This window comes from Puntigrus tetrazona, chromosome 11 (assembly GCF_018831695.1).
Source record: "Puntigrus tetrazona isolate hp1 chromosome 11, ASM1883169v1, whole genome shotgun sequence".
Taxonomy (NCBI): Eukaryota; Metazoa; Chordata; class Actinopteri; order Cypriniformes; family Cyprinidae; genus Puntigrus; species Puntigrus tetrazona.
The window spans coordinates 14,373,650-14,395,154 of NC_056709.1; the positions used below are offsets into that span (position 1 = coordinate 14,373,650).

The window sequence follows — 21,505 nt, forward strand, 5'->3', positions numbered from 1 at the left end:
TTCTTTAATCACTGTTCATCCTTGTTCCCTGTATTAATAATAATAATAATAATGACGATTATATGAATTAGAGTTGTCCTGCTAAACAATGTGTTTCTAAAAATACAAGCACGAGTACATGTACTAAAAAAATACGTTTTTCAGCTGCATAATTAGTATCGCTTTTTTATATTGAGCATATCAGTTTGACAGATTCATGAAAAGAATCGGTTCAAAAGCGCGACTCGGTTCTGAATCGGACAGTTGCGTTGCGTCGCGTGTTTTGTGGGATGCGCGAGCGAGCTGGCGTTGAAAGAATCGTGAGCGTAAAACCCCGCAAAGCTGTTTTTTCTGCTTTTTGGCTGTAAACCCCACAGCTCATTAAGTGGCTATCCCGCGGAAAAGCACGCCAAAAATGGCAGACAAAGAAGGTAAAGTTTTTGCGTAGTGAATTTCGTGCAGCTTTTTTTGTTTTGCCAGAGTTTGTTAGCTTTAGCCTAAAATGCTAACGGTTTTGACCCACATACTGACATGAGAATGAATGAGTGTGACAGTCCGTGACAGATTTTTTTTTACCAAATAAGCACCTTTCACTTAGGTCAAAGCTACCGACTTCATTAAATGATGACTGGAATGAGGGTTTCCTCAAAGCAGAATGAAATTTTGTTGTTCTTGACTTCCCTCCATCATTCATATGTTGCGCTGCAACTACTAGTCGCGTTATACTTAGGTTTCTGCCCATAAATTTGATAATACAACAACTTTTTACTTCTCCATTAGCTCCCGCGTTGCAATTATTGTGAAACGTGTTCGTTTGGATGCATTCGGCCCGAACTGATCTACCTGTCTTCTCTTCGTAGTGTACGACGATGCAGTGGAGGAGAGGGTAATAAACGAGGAATACAAGATCTGGAAGAAAAACACTCCATTCCTGTATGATCTAGTCATGACACACGCGCTTGAGTGGCCGAGTTTGACGGTGCAGTGGCTTCCTGATGTGAACAGGTAATCCAGGAACTAGCCTCCTCATCTTCTGAAACGCGTGACTAGAGCTACATTTAATTGTTTGTCTTTTTCTAGGCCCGAGGGAAAGGACTACGTGGTTCATCGGCTGGTGTTGGGCACACACACTTCAGATGAGCAGAACCACTTGGTCATCGCCAGTGTTCAGATCCCCAACGACGATGCTCAGTTTGATGCGTCCCACTACGACAGCGAGAAAGGAGGTGAGAGCCGAATGGATGATGATTTAGTGTTTCGGTCATGTCGAGTTCATTACACTAAAATTTCTTTTGATGTGTTTGTTTCTTCAGCAGGTATGATCGGGACGTGGGGGGAAAGCCAGATTGACTTGAATGAGAGGGAATTGTTTCGCGATGCATTTCCGACAGCCTCTTGCATGTGGACTGGATCGAGTTTATGCCTGTTTTTAGATGGATGTTAAAGGGATAGTTCGGTTAAAAAGGAAACAAAAAGTCACTGTACTCAACTGCATGTCATTACAAAACACAAACCAATATGCGAAGAGCTAATTTGCAAAAACGGATAACTATTTTTAACTATTTGCAAAAATATATATATTTTTTTATCATGCATTATCTCAATCAAAATGTTATTTTGATCAAGTAAAAAAAAAACTACCTACATGATAAAACGGCATAAAACATAATAAAAAAATAGATTTTTGAAACTTAAACTTAATTTTTATAAACTCTTCATATAAGATCTTTCTCCTTCCATTTAAGAGCAAAATGCATCCATTCTTTTTATGCATAATAAAAGTAATCCATATAAACAAAAGCAAGCACTTTAGCTTCTGTTTGACTATATTTGATGATCTTTATGTGCATCGATCAACGCTAATGTGAATAAAAGCCTATATTTGTTTATCCTATATTACGGTTTTGTCTCCTCAGAAGACTTGGATCAAACATCTTCATTTATATGAGTTCTATGAAATGGATTTTGAACGAAGGGACGGGTCTTTTAGGTTTCAAAGATGAATGAAAGTCTGCGAAACCAGATTTAACTGTTAAATTTGATACAAACTTATGATTTCGTAGGTAAATTTGAACTGGGAGATAGATTATAGATGTGGACATTACTAATGGTTGTATTTTTATTTATTTTTTTCCCCAGAGTTCGGAGGGTTTGGGTCGGTGAGCGGAAAGATCGAAATCGAAATTAAGATCAACCATGAAGGAGAAGTGAATAGAGCCAGATACATGCCACAAAACCCCTGCATCATCGCCACTAAGACCCCCACCTCGGACGTGCTGGTGTTTGACTACACCAAACACCCATCCAAGCCAGGTCAGTGGGTCTCGGGCGCTAATAAATTGCATTGAATTTTTTTTTAGTAATTCTACACTCAGCAGAATTGGCCACATAAAAAGGTTCGCAACCTCGTGCAGTTGTGCGAGCTTATTCATTTGCATAAAGCAAGCCAAAGACGTCTTTTCATACAGGCTTTCTGCACAACCTTCACAGCTCTCCGTCACTCTCAGAAAACACAACACTCTCTAGATGTATCCTTGCATCCTCAAAACCAATTCAGACACATTGAGCACCTTTCACACAGACCCAGAATACGCTAATTATCAGCCAGCTGTGCATGTATCTGCGTATTTATACAGAGTGACCCCTTAGCGCTCACTATAACTTTGAGATTTTATGCCAAAATGAATGCACTTTTAGTAAATAAAATAAAAGTTTTTTAGTTTATCCGAAGAAGCCAAGTAAACTTTGCAACAAGCGATTATTTTTAAAATAAATTAATATGACGTCTGGTTATTTTGTACATTTATAGTACAAAAGTAAACCATTATTCTGCCCCTGCGCAGTGCTTCCTCCAAGAAATGTGCAAATTGAAGTCTTAACCAATAGGGTGGATATACGTGGACTACACCATACATTGCATAAAAGGGTTTAAATGTACACATCACGTTCTAAAATCAGTTTAAAGTAGACAATAAAAACAAAAGCTAAGTTCTGAAGCTCACTCTCAGGCTTCTGGTACGTTTCAGATGGAAGATTTCCAGGTAAAACCGTGACATGACCGGCCGTTGTGTTCCATACACACATGATTATTTCAGAAGAGAAGATTTATTACAAAATATGTTTGCACAAACAAGGAATTTGACTTGACGACACATTTGACGGTCAGATTTGACGCAGCCCCTTATTAAATCATGGAGGAAGACGCTCGCTTTGAGTAATTGTAAACTGTCCATTTGCAGACCCCAGTGGAGAGTGTAGTCCAGACCTGAGACTGCGGGGGCATCAGAAGGAGGGATACGGTTTGTCCTGGAACTCCAACCTGAGTGGAAACTTGCTTAGTGCTTCGGACGACCATGTGAGTGATCTCTATTCAAAGCAGTGTTACTTTAGGATCCTCAAAATACTGGCATATTTTAATGGTATTATTATTATTTTTTATTTTTTTATTATATTTAAGTTTTATTTTTTGGTAATTTTCATTACTTTTAGCTTTGGGGTTTTTTGGTTCCATTTTTAGTCATTATACTATAAACTAATTGAGTATAATAAATGTTGCCTTGTTAACTATCTAAAGTTTTATTACATTTATTTCAAGTAATTTTTTTTGTTACCACCAATAAGTCTTTGTAATTAATACTTGTATGTTTTAGGATCAAGTGTTGTCGTTGAACTTAAGACTAGGGATGTAATGAATACCAGTTTGACGATAAATCATGATAAATTTAGTTAGGTTAGTATTACCATTTCATATTTGAATTATCATTATGACAGTATTCAGAATCTGCATGCCCTGCTGTAAATTTCAACCGGTTGATGAAAAACAAGCTTAGTTGGATTTTACAGACTTAATTCAGATCAATTCTGTAGAATTAGTTTTGGAACAGATCAAATACAAATAATCATGTATTAATCCTTTTTTTTTTCTTTTTTTTTTCTTTTTTAAGGCTTAAATCTGAGGTTTACAATTTTTATGAAACTTTTTCATTGCTTTATTTATTTACATTTTAGTTATAATATGTATTTATTTTTACCTTATTTCTTCAACGACTCCCAAACAATCAATTTATCCAAACCCCTGTGGTGATCGGTCAGTTTAATATAAAGCAGTACTAGTGATCTTTTTATGCTCCAAGAGCGACACCCAGTGGCAAAGAATGAATTTGCATTTTCATTCAGACCGATGCATAAAGATGAAGCGGCTTGGGAGTAGGGATGGGATGTTTTTTTTTTTTTTTTTTTTTTTTTTTTTTTTTTAATATATATATATATATATATATATATGTATATATATGTATATATATATATATATATATATATATATATATATATATATGTATATGTAAGCTGTTTTGCATCTCTGAGGAACATCTCTTTGCACCTCTGAGTGTTTCGTTCTTGAATGAATCAACCTTTTTAAAGGATTCAGTTTAATCACAATGAATCACTTATTAACAGTGACATTCTGCCTCCTCCTGGGGTTTTAACGTTTTTTTTCATTTATCAAAACATTTTTTATAAATGCATTCATGTTCTGTACTAAACATTAACATCTAAATACCACTTTTGATACAGCTGCCTGTGTTTCCTCTGCATGATGAGTTTTATCGATATTGATTTTATTTGCTTGGAACTGCCCAAATATCTTATTACACTAATTCACTGATAAAATATAAGAATTTGATTAAAACATAATGTGCACTTCAGGAATATGGCTTTATAAGGATAAAAATGCCTGTAAAAGGTACAAAAAGTCCATTTAAACTTACTGAAGAAGAACTGACCACCACATAGAGTTCTTCAGGGGTCAACTGTCTATGGTAGCCCCTAAGATACCAGCACAATAACACGCTCTGCAAAATATCATCAGTATCAAATATCAATATTATTTTCTGTCTGTACCGCACATCCCTACCTGGGACTCCTTTTAAAAAACGTCTCGTTTCAACAGTTCAGAGTCTACTCATTCGTTTGAGAGATGATCATTTTATACATTGTACACTTTCAGATTTTAAACTTTGCAGGGTGCTTCCATTCTCTTTTGTTTTTAAATTTAAAACGTGGTGAAGCTGTTTGTGCCAGTGCTTTTTCTTTTTTTAACAATACTGTGAAAACACTATTAATCGTGATCGTTTTGGTCAGTATAATCATAAGACATTTTTTATTCCCGTTACATCCCTACTTTAGACGATCTGCCTATGGGACATCAGTGCTGTTCCAAAGGAGGGGAAGATAGTTGATGCCAAGACCATCTTCACAGGGCACACAGCTGTGGTGGAGGACGTGTCCTGGCACCTTCTACATGAATCACTCTTCGGCTCTGTGGCTGATGACCAGAAACTCATGATGTGAGTCAGGAATTGACGAAATATGACGGGTTAAATCACAATCGTTAAGCATGATTAATCACTAATACGTTTTTCCAGTTATTGCACTTTGGCTGCATGAAAGAAAGCAGCAAAACATCTCAATAGAGACTCCAGCTTGCATGTTTGCCAGTGGTTTCAGCACTTTTTGTATAACGTGGAGAGGCCATGTGCACACGGGTCTCAATCATGTTCAATAAGTCGAGAGAAGCAGATAGGGTCTATAGGACTTTTTTTTTTAACTAAGATGGTTTACTCGATGAAATGTCTGTCTGCTACAGCTGGGACACACGATCCAATAACACAGCAAAGCCTAGTCATTCTGTGGACGCCCACACGGCTGAAGTCAACTGCCTGTCCTTCAACCCCTACAGCGAGTTCATTCTGGCCACTGGCTCAGCAGACAAGGTCTGTGATCCGCTTAATCGCACACGCGCACACATCTGCGAGACGTTTCGCAAAAGAACCCCTGAAGCCCAAAGCGTGCTTCAGTTTTGACACTCACCGGTTTGATGTGTTTGTTTGTGGCTGCAGACTGTTGCATTGTGGGATCTGCGTAACCTGAAACTGAAGCTTCACTCTTTTGAGTCGCACAAGGATGAAATCTTCCAGGTAACACGCAAAATTCTCTGTAACAATATGTGACTCTGGACCACATAACCATGCATTTATTGTAATTCAAAATTTTTATACATCACCTGGAAGTGGAAGAAATACGTTTTTTTTTAATAGATTTTATGGTTTATTAGGATAGGGCAATATTTGGCCTGAGATACAGCCATTTGAAAAACTGGAATCTGAGGATGCAAAGAAAACAACGAAACAAAAAAGAACCTAAATGCTGACAAAAATTGCCTTTTTAAAGTTGTCTGAATGAAGTTCTTAGCAATGCATATTACTAATAAATTAATGTTTACAGTAGAGATTTCCTTCGTGGAACATTTTTCCTTAACTCCTAATGATTTTTCTGTTATTTCTGACCCATGAAATGTATTTTTGGCTACAAATATACTCCCCTTTGGTTTTGTGGTCCAGGGAACACACATTTAATCCAAGAAAAATGAACTGTAGCAAAAATGTCGATGCCCTTGACAGGTCCAGTGGTCTCCCCATAACGAGACCATCCTTGCCTCCAGTGGCACAGACAGACGCCTCAATGTTTGGGATCTAAGGTAACACTTTATTACTTCGTCTATTCTATTGGTTTTCTTTCCTGAAAATTGACTTTTTTTTTTTCCCTGTCTTATCGTACGTTCCTGATATCAATGTGAACATCTGACTATATATTTAAGATTTACATATGCCTAAAACCTATATTGAATACATTGTCACGTGTATGTCTTCTAGTAAAATCGGAGAAGAGCAGTCTGCGGAGGACGCAGAGGACGGGCCGCCTGAGCTGCTGGTGAGTAAAGAGAAAATCTGACCGAAGATTCTTGCTAACTGCTTCAAAACCAAATCAAGAACATGCTAAGATTGCAGTCTTTTATTTAAACGTTAAAATGTTAGTATGACAATTAATATTCTTTATATAAAATTCTAAATAAATAAAATAAAAAGATAAATTATCGGTAATATTGTTTTAATTTAATTTTCTGTTGTAATAATATTTTTAAATGTAACTTATTCCTGTGGTGAATTTTCTGAATCATTACTCCAGGTCACATGACCTTTCAATAATCACTCTAATATGCTGATTCCTGCTTCGTATTTTTGTATACTTGTAGCGTATATTTCCAAATAATTATTTGATGGATACCAAGTTTAAAAGAACAGCACTGGTTTAAAATATCTTCAGACATTTAAGGACATTTTGTTTTTTTTGGCAGTTCATTCATGGAGGGCACACAGCTAAGATCTCCGATTTCTCCTGGAACCCAAATGAACCTTGGGTAATCTGTTCTGTGTCAGAGGACAACATTATGCAAGTGTGGCAGATGGTAAGATCAGTGAACACATTTAAAGATTTACCTCCCTTCGGTAAAGAAAGTCACTAATAAACTCATTTGATATTAGGACTTACCGTTAACGTCATAATCTCAGACTAAACATGTCTTGTTCTAGGCTGAGAACATCTACAATGATGAAGAGCCAGACACCCCTGCATCAGAACTGGAAGGGCAGGCGTCGTAACTTATCTGATTAAATATGTACAACCCTTTCATGAATTCCTACTCCTCAGCTTTTGCTTTGCAGTATTATTCAGTAAATTCCATACTCTTACTTCCTTCTCCACACATACCAGACGCTTTATCCATCGGGGGGGGATCCTTCTGTAGACACTTTTCTAAAAGGTTCACCCATAATTCGTTGTGGTAGAGAAGTTTGGCCTCGGATGGTTTGGAGAAAGACTGCACCACTTGTTCAATCACTTCTGAGAAGTTACGGCCTGGTGTGGCTTATCACAGTTTTAGTTTTTGTGCATAAACCTGGTGTCAATTTGCAATAAATCTTTTGTAATGACTTTTAAAATGATTTTGTATTCCTAAATTGTTAACTCTCTGTACTTCACTTGTGACAATAAAGTACAGATCAACTGTTAGATTTTTTTTTTTTTTCCCATAAGGAGTCCTTATTAGTGATGCACTAAAAAAACCATTGTAAACCAAAAACTCAAGATGCGCTTGGCTGAGAACTGCAAGAAACATGAAGTCTGCACATAAGGTTTCACAGACAAGGACGTTTCATCTTAAAACACATCAGTTCCTTTGTTTAGTCTTACAACACACACATCAGCAATGCTTTTTTTTTTTTTTTTTTTTTTTCAAATGCCTTAAATGTCCTAATTGAACTATGACCTAGTCCTGGCTTAGGCTAAACCCCGTCTACGAAACCAGGCTTTTTAAAAACGGAAATGTTACTACAATTTGGTGCTCAAATATGGACATTTAAGATTTATTATCAGTATAAGATCGTCCATGTTTATACGAAATAGATGCAGATTTTCCGGCCCTTAAAAAAAAAGTCACAAACATCACTACTTTTTTGCATCTGGACACGTGAAGACGCAGCGAAACAAGGTACAACACAGTAAGGAAAATTCTACAAAATGTTTTTATTGAAAAGCAAGACAGAACTACAAGAGTGTTGTACAATCTGAGGGGTCATGGGCTGAGCTGGGGGAGAAAGAAAAGCTCTCTTGAGCATCTTTCACAGTACGTCTTACCTGAAGAGGTAGATTTCTTGCATAACCTGAGAATCAAACCGGGGCATTGCCAAAAACACATGACAGTACCAACAAATTTAGAATGAACATGACCCCAATTACAGATTTTCTTTTTTTTTTTTAATCAAGATGAACAAACAGAGAAGATCAAATATTTGAGGAGAAACTGTTACGAAGAAATCAGGGATGTTATAAACATTATCTAAAATTTGGAAAGGAAAACAGGAAAAAAAAAAAAAAGCTGGTGAAGATTCCATTCTGTTGATTTTAACAGTTTGGCAAATTTAAAACACATTCAGCCCATGTTTCTAACGAACAGCGAAACCTTGTCGTTCTGCGCTCGTCATTACAAAACACGATTTAGGAGATTAGTTTTACTTAAAGTAGATGATCACGATCAGTGCGTGTTAAATGAAAACCTTGGATGCGTTTCGTTGGATTCAGCATTGAGGAATGTACTGGCCAGAGTCAGAGGTTCAGATCAGGACATGAACAGAGCCAGATGTTGTAATGGACCTGAGGAGGCAAGCGTTTCTAGACCCTGTGTCCCCGCAGCGTAATAATGAACAGATCTTAAGGGCTTTGAGGCCATTTGTTTAGACATGGATTTGGCAGCTTCTACATTCATCAGTTCAGTTCTTGACAATTTCACATTAGCAGTATTGAGAATGTTTGCAGCTCTTCAGAACATTTTAGCACTGAATTACAGACATTTTATTCTTGTTCGTTACAAAGTCCAAAAAAAAGAAAAGAAATCACATTCAGCATATCCAGTATCAAATATGTCAAGGCCCCTTTGAAATTTGTCAATTGTGTGTCCAGTTAAAGAGCAAAAAATGCAACCTGTCCATTTTAGACAGACAAAAAAAATAATTTAAAGGAATAGTTGACCTCAAAAATGAAAAACACGGTCATTTACTCATTTTCACGTTGCTCCAAACCTGACACAAAAGTTATTTAAAATTTTTTTTTTCAATTCAATGCCGTTTTGAACTCCACTTTCTTTAATACAGACAGAATAATCTGCTTTTGTGTTCCACAGAAGAAAAGAGACATACAGGTTTGGACCGAAATGAGGCAGAGTAAAGTATCAGATATTTGGGTGAAATACCATTTAAAGAAACCACACAAACAAATCCAATTAAAACGGTAGCTGTCATCAGGACTAGTTAACAGCAGCATCAAAACAACAAAGCAAATCAAACGAAGGTCATCTCACCCTAATAACAATCGTTATGTCCTCCTTATTCAAAAACATTAAGGAGAGTTTAGAGTAAATTTTAGGAATTTCTTTTCAAATTGGTAAAAAAAGCAGTTTGATTTTCCTAGTTGTCGTTATGTAATCCAATGGTTTACCGGCTCGGAAACCCAAAACTACCCCGTCTCTTAAATAAAAGGGCTTGAGAAGTGAATTTTAATGAAATAAAATGTTGCATTTACAATCGCAGGTACTGAGAGTAGTTTTTTTTCTGCTGGTTAAGATGCTTTCTCTTCATTTGTCATGCAACAACACAAAAAAAAAAAGTCCCTCCCGTAGAAAGTTTTCAGCGGAGCGAGACTGTTCGACCCTGTCTTAGGATTTCACATAATTGTTGGAGATGTAGCAGCCTTTTTTTTTTAAGTCAAACTAGCCCTTAATCAGATTCCCGTTAGAAAACCAGTCCCAGGCGGTGAGGAGTCTTGTTTTTTCCCCTGTCCTGTTTATAAGACATGTATCTTCCATTTCAAGTCCAGTTTAATCAAAGCAACAGAAGCAGGACTTCTCATGAACTCAAAGTGCCAATAAGTAGTTGAGTGTGTTAACGTATATCTCCTGTTATTAATGCCCTGTTTCTCAAGTGTCAAGGTCATCTAGAGCTGGACTGGCTTGTTGACTATTATTTTAAAATGGCAATGTTAAACATTATGTGCATCCAAAATGATTTATTCATATTCTAGAGGTCAGAGCGAAGAGCTACATTTTATTCAAGAGAAACGAAAACCGTGCAAGAACAGCGCAGCTGAGCAGAGAATAGGGGGGGGGAGGAAAAAGAAAAAAAACGTACGAAACCAAAGCTGCATGGCGGCCGTCTCAGACCGCGTGACCATTTCCTACGAAAATACAATGTGATAGAAAACAGGGAGTAAAAAGTGCTTTCCACAAACGTATAGAGCAGTTAGCGTCTTCACTAATGTCCTGCTTTTTCTTCACAAATTTGTTTTATGATAATTGTTAGACAAAAATATATACCTCCACAAAAAGAAAAGAAAAGAAAGGCCGTCGGAAGGCCAGGCTCAGTCGTCAGTGAGTTGTCTGGATGACGTGGTGCCCTCTTCTTCAGGCTGAAGCCCGAGTTTCTCTGTTTGAGACACCGAACCCTCCATCTCTCCCTCCACCTCTCTCTCTATCTCTGGGTTAGGCCCCTGCGGCTGAGGGTCAGGAGGCCCCGTGCCTTCTTCCTCCGGATCTTTCGCTGGGCCCTGAAGGGCCTGGAGTTTCAGGTTCAGGTCGTTGCGTTCTCTCTGGAGGGCCCTGCAAAGCTTCTCCAGACGCTCCAGTTTCCCTTGGAGGGCCTTGTAATTCTTGTCTCGCACCGTTTTCTAAGAGACAGACAAGCGTCACAACTTGAAAACAGTGAAATATGAAATATTGAAAGTTTGAGGTCAGTATGAGTTTTTTTTTTTTTCCTCATTCTCCAACTCTCCCAGAGTTAAACAGCGGAGTTCGCAGTGATATCACACAGTGCCTGAAAATGCTCACGACTAGTTTCGGTTGCTCCATTATAAATCGCAACTTTTCATTTTCCATCAGTCTTGGTACACCATTTTATTCCAGAAGAGTCAAGTTTTAAATAGGACAAACGTCGAAACTCTTTGGTCACGTTTCAGTGAGATGCAGATTCAAAGCTGCTGTCTCCAGACCCAGAGATCTGCTGAATGATTCCAAAAAAATGGTAAAACTCATCTCTTTAAAGCCGGAAAATTATTTTCAGAAACAGTAGAGCAATCCTTTAAATTTATTAAAAGTTACAGTTGAGACATTTAGTGTTACAGGTCGTTTTTAAAATGAATTCTATTCTTTTGAACTTTCTTTTTATCAAAGGATTCTGAATTTTCTTTTAATATTTCATAATAGAACAGTTCTTTTAAAATGGAATGATTTAACAATATCACTGTTATTACTGTATTTTTATCAAATGAATGCAGCATTGGTGATAAGAAGGGATATCTTTCAAAAACATCCACTCTATCCAAACCCCAAACGTTTGAGCAGTAGTATACATCTCTTATTTATAAGACACAGTTATACTGGACTTTGCCTCAACAAAAGCTGAGCCGACTGCACACTAAACCTTATTAAATGATTAATGATATGTGCTACAGTTGGGAAAAAATGTTACTTGAAATAAAACACACATTAACTGAAAATGTAAAAACCTTTCGCTTGCTGCAAGGCAACTTTTCTCATTTTGTTTAAACTGATTAAAACTATTAAACCTAAAACTAAAATAATGTATAGAAACTATACCTTTTTTTTTTTTTTAAATGCACTAAAACAAAAAAAAATATTTTTTTAATAATATAAAATATTAAAATACAAACATTTTTGTATAAAACTATGATAACTATTATTATGTAAATGTGCATTGCTTTACAACAATTGTCCCTCAGTTCTTTAATTAAAAAATATGAATTTATGTATGCTTGAAAAGCAACTTGCTCTAATATTCCTCTCACCTCCTCTGCCATCTGCAGTAGAGTCTGGTTGTTGGTCTCCCATTTGGTCCTCCATAGCGTGGTCTCCTTCTCAAGCTTCTTGATCTTCTTCGTCATCTGATTAATGTCAGCAAATAAAAATCGGTCATAAAAATACGCCTTTTCGCTAAAAGATCTGTTCTGAAATGATAATTTCATTGTCTGAAAGCATTATATTTGGAATTACGTAAAGATGATGATGTAGAACATTAAAATCCTCACAGAAAAGTGATTTTATAACCAATTACAAAATTAAAATAATAATACATCGATAAAACTATGATTGCTTCAAATCAATTGCTTTATCTGCTAAAAGGGAATATAGGCATCACAACAATGTATAGTAAGTAATATACACACAATTTGACATTTGCTAAAGATTATGGTTACGTGCAATTAAATAATTTGTCTTAATGTCACGTGACCGTAAGATGACTGAAATTTATGAAGCAGACGTAAAGAAATTTGCTATAAAATTCGCATTCGCCAAAGTGTCACAAAACCAAATGCATCGTTTGCACAAAAATATTAAGCAGCACAACGGTTTATAACAACGATCAAATCAGCACATTAGAGTGATTTCTTAAGGATCACGCGACACGGGAGTGACGATGCTGAAAATTCAGGAATAAATAACATTTTAAAATGCATTCAAATGATAAACGGTTATTTATTGTTGAAGACGTTTTGTTGAACCCACTTCCCGCACACTCACTTTCTCCATCTCCTGTCTGAAGGTGGTGAAGACCTCGTTGCTCTTGGCGAGGGTGGTCTGAAACTCCTCGAACTTGTCCATGTACAGAGTGAGCTGCTGCTTTAACTGATGCTCCTGCTCCCTCATCAGCTCACATTTGTGTCTGGACTCGGTCGCATCCTTCAGGAGCTGAACGGAGAACACAGAACGGCTTTTGAAATTTTAAGGTAACACCGTTATTCCCGCAGCTCCGGTCGAATGGCGTTTACGGCACAGGTGATTGGCTCAAATCAACCCGGCTGCAGAACTGAGCGCCAGCGATGGCAGATTTCAAATCTCACGCTTCAGAAGGCCTCACGCCGGCAAGCAGCTTCCATTCCATTGTGATTAATGGCAATGCTTATTCAACATATTACAGATCTGCTTGGTTGCAGGTGCCAATCCTTCAGGATTAGGATTAAGACGAGGATACTCACAAACTCTCTCTCTCTTTGCTGTTTCTCCTCCACCTCTCGCATCAGCTCAGCCGTCCTCTGGAGTTTAGCGTCCACCAGCTGCTGTTGCAGTTCTTTGTGTTTGAACACCTTGTCGATGTGCTGGGTAAAGAAAGATGTCACGTTCACGTGGTTAAACCCTTCTAAACTGGACATTTTATCATCGATGTTTAGCTTTTTAGTATTACAATTAACTAAAACACAGAAAATGCTTCCATCACGTCGTCTGTGGTGTAACATGATCCTTCAGAAACAATGAATTGATGAATAAAAAAAACTCAGTGAACAGCTTTAATTTAAAACAAAAATCTATTACAGTTTCCTCAGTGTGATGCACCATTGTTGAATAAAAAAATAAATAAATACTGACACACCTGTTTTCAACATTCACAACAATACAGCATGAAATGTTTCTTGAGCCACAAATCAGCACATTTCCATTTTTTCTGAAAGATCATGTCACACTGAAGTCTGGAGTTATGATGCTGAAATTCAGCTTTGCATCGCAGGGATATATTATATTTTTAAACATATTCAGAATATATTGACCAGTAGTATAAGTACGCATGCTCCTACGTACATAGTCATGTGATTAGTCATAATGGTTTCATTTGAGGTTGCACATGGGTCAAACAGAAAGCACTTCAAAATTTAAATGAAGTGTCTACTTAGGGCTTCATATAATGTAAACATTATTTATATTACATTATTTAAACCAAAAGAATTAACCATGATTATTCTGTCTTGTACATATTAAAATATATAAAAGAATAAAGAGGCATATTGAATTCTATTGCGTTTTAAATTATTAATTTACTTACTGACAAATAGCCAAATAAGAAAATAATAATAATAATAATAAATAAATAAATAAATCCACTGGGATGCAAATAATTTGTCTTTTAATGTGTCATAAATAGAACTTTGTTGTAAACAAGATTGCAACACTGAATGACATTTTAGTGGCTAAATTTAGGAAATCATGAAAGAAAAACAAAATTGCAATTCATTTAAACAGAAAACAATATTTTTTTGGAGAAAAACAACAATTTAAAGCCGTATTACCCTTATTGTTTTTATGGTTAAACCCTATTTCGTCTTTGACCCACATATAAAATGAGCTCACCCTGCATGCCTGGGGAACGCATTCGCAATTAAGCAAAAAAAAAACTTTTTTAACTATGTAATCCATTTAACCCTGACTTTAAAAATCATATAATCTCTGCACTACACAGTTCCCTGAGGGCTTGAAGGACATATTGGACAGATGTTTCCTCACCTCCTCCCGGAGCTCGTACTGCTCAATGAGCTTCTTGAGTTTCTCAGCCAGCTCCAAGTTCTCCTGCCGCAGCTTGCTGTTGTGCGAGTTGTGCTGCTCCATCTGGGCCTCAATCTCGTTGAGTGTCATCTGGAAGTGCAGAGTCGCCTCTTTGCGCTGCTCTTCGTACTCCCTGGACCTCTGAGCATTCTCCTCCTGCCATCACAACGGCCATCGGGTTAAACCGAGGCCAGCACGAATCTTCAAATCAAATCCCGGACGCGCATGAGATCCGGTGGCTTTACCTTTAAGGTCTTGTTATGGCGCTGAAGTTCCCTGCAGAGACTCTCCAGTTTGCTCCGCGCCAGGACGGCCTTGCTGTGCTCGCTCTGCAGGTGGATCTTCTCTTTCAGCACCTGGTTCTGCTTCTTCTGCAACACCTTCACCTGCTTTTGCATGCTGCGACTCTCCTCCAGCTGTCCCAGGAAGAATTACACATTTAGACATTTTGTGCAAAACTAGGGTCTGCACATTAACAGTTAATTATTGTAATTCATTTTGGTAACACTTGTTAACTACCAACTTTCCCTCAATAAATTCTTAATTAATAGTTATTAAGGTAGTTGTTAAGTTTGGGTATTGGGTAGGTTTAAGGATTTAGAATAAAGTCATGTAGAATAAGGCATTAATGTGTGCTTAATAAGCACTAATAAATGGCAAAAATTCTATGCTAATAAGCAATTAATTGGTGTAACCTTCATTTTTAATTGAAATGCACTTTCACATCAGTACCAATTAAAAGAACTTTAACTCACTCAGTTTGCCTACAGATTTTAGTCGCCGAAAACCACGCAAGCGAAACCAAACTGGCTGGATTACATCTATTTGTGTAGAATATCTTAAGTGCAAAGCTTAAATCATGCTACAAGAGAAAAGCGCTAAATGATTTCTACTGAAATCTCCAGAGACAGTTTGTTACTGAAAATATTTTTCTGGTAAACGCGGATCATTAAAGCACACACCCCAAACTTTATCAATTTATTTAAATATATATGGAAGCATACTCACTTTTCCTGATATGATATATATATATATATATATATATATATATATATATATATTTTTTTATTTATTTTTTTTTTTTTTTTTCTGCATATATTGTTCGCTTAAAAATACATGCATCAGATTAATTAATTTCAGTACATGACTATTAGTATTTCATAGCAGATAATACAGAGCGGCTTGTAGTAAATTCTCCGAATAAATCATACAAGTTCTTGGTGAACTCTCACCGTAAGGACATTAGGTATACGGTGTAACATCAACTGTTGTCCAATGTCATTTCTCTAGCCTCAAATACATACCAGGTCTGCATATTTCTTACAAAGGGCAGCGAGTTTTTCTTCTGGGGTGGCTAAAGTATGAAGCGCCTGCATCAGCAACAGAACCTCTTTGCCTACGACAACAGAACAAGAATTACGCATGGAATAAACCTGTTGACAAAGAGTCACACGTGGAAAAAAAAAAAATGCATTAAAACAAAAATCTAAAAGCACAGTTCACTCCCCCAAATAAAGATAATGTGCTCATTTTAAATATGTTGCATAACCCTCTCTTGAATACAGGGCTCTGTTTATTTCTTATACTGAACCCAAAACATTCCTTGAATGGTGGACACTGACCAAATGCTTTTTGGTCCTTGGTTTTCTCAGCATTAGGGTCCAGCTCCCCATCGAGGGGGTCAGGGTTGCTATCCTCTCTTCCGGGCGTCTCCCCTCGCTCCTCCTCACTGATCACCAGCCCGGCGAAATCCTCCACGTTATCCTGCGATGGGGTCTCCATGTCCGGAGGCGAACTGCTCCCTTCAACGCGTCCTCTGGCTTCTAGACCACAGACCCCGATTATTTCCTCCATGACTTCGGTGCCCTGACGATGCAAGTACAAAAACCTTCAGAGGAGATGAGCTTAAGGTTGTCCGAGCGTGGAGTTTTGACTCTGACATTAAACCCTGTATTCAGGTGACATGCATCATGACCAACACAACAGCGCCTGCTCTAGTTCTACATATTTACTGGAAACACAGAAAACTCACTATACACGGAAAGACGGGGCAGAGCACGTGTTGCAGAGCGGCTACGCTCGAAACAGAGGCTGTGTCTCAAATCCCCGTGAGCTCCCTACCTAGGCAGCATGTTTGAGCGCCATACAGCTTTAAAACGCTGTCTAGGCTCGAAGCTCACCGAGTCACTACAGTACCTATTAGTGACATTAAAGTCATTAAACACAAGCAAATGAGTGAGAGGGAACGGGTTAAGACATGAGCAAATGAGACCACTGAGGCATTTATTCAAAGCACGTGTCAACTAATAATCTGTGCAAAAGCAAATGCGTCAACAACTGCAGTGTACACTACAAACTTATCGATATGGAACGACTAAAACATTCGTCCAAGCGCCTTAGTTTTCCTGACAGCATCATTATGTTTAATCGCACGACGAATTAAACCCCATATCGATCGGTTTCCCCGCGTTAAAGTTTGAAGGGGCTATTTACGAAGCGCCTCACGGTTCAGATAAAATAGCGAGCCGTAAAAAAAAATCATATTGTCGTTAAGTCTGCAAAGCGATAAAGCTGTAAACCTCAGGCTAACTCGCTAACTCCGCGTTCGCCCGACGCACACGTGCATTTAACACGTTTATCACCTTGAATCCATTTCAAAACGCTCACCCTCGCCTTTACGTCCTCGCTAGAAACGAAACGCATAGACCCCGACGTTTAGCCTCGATATTTGGATAACGAGAGTTGAGAGCGCTCCTGTAAGTTGGTTAGCGGGCTAAAGCTACTTCCTTCGTAAATAGCGCGCCTGTGCGGCGACAGGTTTCTTTCGCGGGCGTATAAGAAACCCGCCGCGGCGTGAGACGCGTTAAGGATGTTATATTTGAGAGAAACGTTCGCCAGAGAGCAGGTTGTGGCACAGTACCTGTGTGTTTTCGGTGTTTTCGTGCCTGGCGTCTGAGCGCGTCGCCATGTTGTGACGAAACAGCGAGAAGTGAAAATAGAGCCAAGACTGGATGAACGCAAATAAAACTCGAGTTAAACATATTTGTTGTGTACTGAAATGCTTTGTGAGTGTGCTTTTTAAATATATTAAAAATCGCAATTGCTATTACTGATTAAATTTACATTATATTTCGACGTGCTTTAGGGTTAAACGGCACACCTGGTTTCACACAGGTACTCTTCATGCAGACTATAATCCTTTTATCGTGAGTGTATATAAATAAACAAACAACAAAATGCATACGGTAAATCGTAAAAAAAATAGCACGTTTATTTTTACCCCTCGGCAGAGATTTTTAAAAAGATAACACATTTTATGTTTGAATTCGTTTTGACTTTGTTTTAAATGAGATCCAAATTTATTTATGCATTGAACAACAGATACAAAATAGTACAATAGACAATACAAAGCAAGGGACACAAAGAAGAGGGATTAAATGAAAATATGAGTAAAATAAGAGAAAAAGAAAAAGACACACAATCAAGGCCTTCGGATCACTCGAAAATTTTAAAGACAGAGCACAGCTGGACAGTTTTGATTGCCTTTCTATTAGTGCTTCTTTGAATAGTATAAAAATAGCATTCCATTTCTTTATAAAACACTGTGAAACAGTGTTTTTTATTAGAAAATTTGCATTTATGAATGTAATAAAATGAGTAGACTGATAACAAAAGTTTCGTTATTCACATCACCTTGGCTGAAACATCCAAAAACAACATTTTCAAAATGCAAATTAAAATGAAAAAGTACCCTTTGTTTGATAAACACAGAGACATCATGCAACAACTTTTTCAGCGCCGAAAGATGCGGTGCACGCTTTCTAAGTGTGAAGAGCAAAAAGTGCAGTTAACATCGATATCCTTCTTAAATTGACACAAAACGTTTTTTAACGGGGTAGAATTTATGAATCATTTTGAAAGAGATTTCTTTAACCTTGTCGGTAACAAAAAACACTTTCCCACCTAAGGTTTTTTTTTTAACAAACTTAGACCAATAAGCTATAGAGCAAGGTTTGGTGGCAGCCTCTCGTAAAAATAGAAAACGAATAGCTTTATTATTTGTCCTCAGTGAAAAACAGACTTTACCACATATTGTATCAGCTAGATTAACTGTGGGAATATCGACCAATTTCACATCTCTAAATAAAGAAACAATACTAGGATTAATAGCAGAGAGCACAAGTGAAAACTCCTTGAGAGTCACAGGAAAATTAAAGTGTACAAGAAACTCGTCATAAGTCATAAGATACCCTTGAGCATTAAATAACTGAGAAACTAAAACAATACCCTTATCAAACCAATTCTGTGCTTATACAGAATATAACGATTGTTCCAAATAAATAACGCTTGTGCATGAAAAATTATGCTTGTAAATAATTTTCTTGAGCATGAGCATGAAAAGCAGATTTCATTTCACTGGCAATTTCTCAATCTTATAATCACACATTAATAAAAAAAAGAAAGACCCATGAGCTTATCAAAAATAAAATTAGGAATAAAATTGCACAAAGAAGGTTTAGGTCCAGTTTTTGTCACAGCTTTTCGTGTTTCGTGGTTTAGGAGCCAACAGCCGCCTCGTTCCCATGAAGCTCTTGAGCCCAAGACCTCAGAAAGAGAGAAGTGATCCAGACTATTCAGACCTGAATAATAGGAGATATGTAGAAATCATAGTAGCCAAAACCGGATTAAATTGGTTTGATCTGTGCACTGTGTTGCTTTTATTTCATGCACTACAGAAGAGGTTTAGCTCTGGCTTGCGATGATGGGAAGGAAACAACGCTTCATATTTTCTGGCAATGTTTATGGTGGGAGTGTAGAGCAGTTTCACATGTTTTTGTCACTTAAATCTAAATCTAGTAACAGATGTTTTTTGCAAACTTTGCCATACATTTCCCCCTGCTGTTTGTGTTCAATTTTCTCTTTTCCGGGAACCCTTAAAATTGTTGAAACTGTTATTTAAGAATCGCAAACAACCAACCATAGAAACATGAAAATTTAAAATATGTGCTCTCATAGATGGTTATTGATTTTCTTTATATAATAAACACGATTTCAGCAAGATGGAAATGAATGGAAATTCCTGAATGAAAAAGTATCGTAATTTTTTTATATCATATTTCTTTCCTAGATTAAGTGTTTTTTTTTGTTTGTTTTCATTTTACTAAATGCTGAATCATTTTATTAATAATCAGTCTTATCTGTATGGCCATATCATCTCATTACATTTCATTACATTTCTTGAGAAAATGTGGTTCGCTGTGTAAACAACGCGTCACCCGAAACAGTCGAAGTGACATCAGCATAAATTTTATATTATATTAAACTATATTAAACTACATCTAATCTAATATTAACTTTTATACAAAGGCAACAGGTAAGCAAATTGGCGACTCGACCTATTGCGAGTTACTGGCTGCGCTTCCCCATCGCGGCCTGCAGGGGGCAGCACGACGCTTAGCTCGGCCCGAGTCTATATGTCAAAACGAAAAGAAGAAGAAGAACAACAAGTGGCGCGTTGCTGGAGTTGTCACTTCGATACAGATGTCAATTTGCTGCATTTCACGTTGTGTTTCTCTGTACCCCAGCAAACCAGAATGAATTATTTATTGGAGCGTTGTTAAGGGACTTGTTTTTGGGGCTACAGTTAAGAGCGGGCGACTGTTACAGTGCTTGGTGCAGCTCTGGACACGTGATCAGTGTTTTGAGGAAAAATGCCTGTTATTAAGCTCAAAGGAGTCAGTGTGGACTTTCCCTTCACTCCATACTCGTGCCAGGAGGACTACATGAGCAAAGTCATCGAGTGCCTGCAGAATGTAAGAACATGCATTATAATGGAGACAGCTATTGGAACATAATAAACAGGGTTTGACTACTTTAGCGTTTTCCATATTATGTATATAATGGCATTCTAGGCAATTGTTCCAATTTTAAAGCAACGGTTTGGAGAGCAAACCCTTTCCTATTCTAACATGACACTGCCTTTTGTGTAGAAGGAAAGGTTCAAAAAGAAATGTGGAAGAATTGGACCGGTCTGCAGAAAATTAAATCCTAATCCCATCTGATCGCTTCTGACTTTAAATGGAGACCTTTAGCCAGAAACTCATCACCAAACGCCACTATAAATACTATAATTGCTATACATAGAGTACACGTACACAGACTGAGACTGTACAAGAACTTCACATAAATGCTGTAAAAGAGATTGTGCAGAAGATATATTTGTACATGTACATTAATGTTTATTAAAATATATTATCTTTTTTTCCCCACTGATATGGGTCTTGTTACCAACATAGTCTTTCAGTAAATGGCAGTTTGTGTACATAATGGCACTGTTGTCATACTAAATGCCGAGCAATCTTTTAGATTATTACAGCTTTGTATGTTAGTGATTAACAGCAGATTTTAATGCATCGTTATTTTTGTGCCGTGTCAAATTAATACCAAAAAGCATTCTTTTCAATAGACAGCATAGGTAGACACATACGAACCGCACTCCACAGAATAACAGTAACATACATAATCCTTTTTTCTCAGCGGTAGCAGGAAACGGATAAAAAGTGAGGATTTGTGAGCCTGATAACCTGAGAAAATGCTTTCATCAGGTGGAAAATAGCAACGAAATTTGTATTTAAATAGTAAATATGTTGTCATGTAGCCTATTACCAAAGAATGCACGCTTTCATGCTCATATTACAGTTTCAGCTTCGGCATGCATCCTGATCCTGAAATATTAGAAGAATAAAAATATGCATT

The 21,505-nt window shown here is 37.3% G+C and overlaps 3 protein-coding genes across 6 annotated transcripts in view; 2 read left to right on the forward strand and 1 right to left on the reverse strand.

The window, feature by feature from the left end:
* The first annotated feature begins 240 nt into the window (after positions 1-240).
* On the forward strand, positions 241-7,884 carry rbb4l (retinoblastoma binding protein 4, like). Of its 2 annotated transcripts, none has more exons than XM_043252083.1 (12): positions 241-410; positions 840-984; positions 1,060-1,205; positions 2,116-2,292; positions 3,219-3,334; positions 5,164-5,324; positions 5,624-5,750; positions 5,877-5,954; positions 6,438-6,514; positions 6,690-6,747; positions 7,172-7,282; positions 7,407-7,884. In XM_043252083.1, the coding sequence occupies exons 1-12, from the start codon at positions 395-397 to the stop codon at positions 7,473-7,475; spliced, it is 1,281 nt and encodes a 426-aa protein (XP_043108018.1). In that variant the 5' UTR covers positions 241-394; the 3' UTR covers positions 7,476-7,884. The 2 variants fall into 2 exon arrangements, with proteins under 2 accessions (XP_043108018.1, XP_043108019.1); XM_043252084.1 differs by having other exon boundaries at positions 2,119-2,292.
* Positions 7,885-8,377: 493 nt separating this feature from the next.
* txlng (taxilin gamma) lies at positions 8,378-17,795 on the reverse strand. 3 transcript variants are annotated; one of them, XM_043252080.1, is made up of 9 exons: positions 17,670-17,795; positions 16,372-16,615; positions 16,054-16,145; positions 14,995-15,165; positions 14,711-14,905; positions 13,414-13,533; positions 12,959-13,126; positions 12,226-12,321; positions 8,378-11,088 (listed from the first exon to the last, which is right to left on the reverse strand). In XM_043252080.1, the coding sequence occupies exons 1-9, from the start codon at positions 17,715-17,717 to the stop codon at positions 10,783-10,785; spliced, it is 1,440 nt and encodes a 479-aa protein (XP_043108015.1). In that variant the 5' UTR covers positions 17,718-17,795; the 3' UTR covers positions 8,378-10,782. The 3 variants fall into 3 exon arrangements, with proteins under 3 accessions (XP_043108015.1, XP_043108016.1, XP_043108017.1); XM_043252081.1 differs by lacking the exon at positions 17,670-17,795 and adding an exon at positions 17,417-17,590; XM_043252082.1 differs by lacking the exon at positions 17,670-17,795 and adding an exon at positions 17,392-17,413.
* A 2,455-nt stretch (positions 17,796-20,250) lies between these two features.
* rtel1 (regulator of telomere elongation helicase 1) overlaps positions 20,251-21,505 on the forward strand; it is a 15,340-nt gene continuing 14,085 nt past the window's right edge. The window contains exon 1 of the mRNA XM_043251396.1: positions 20,251-20,562. Within this exon, the coding sequence (XP_043107331.1) occupies positions 20,461-20,562 (102 nt within the window). The 5' untranslated portion in view covers positions 20,251-20,460. The remainder of the gene's footprint in view (positions 20,563-21,505) is intronic.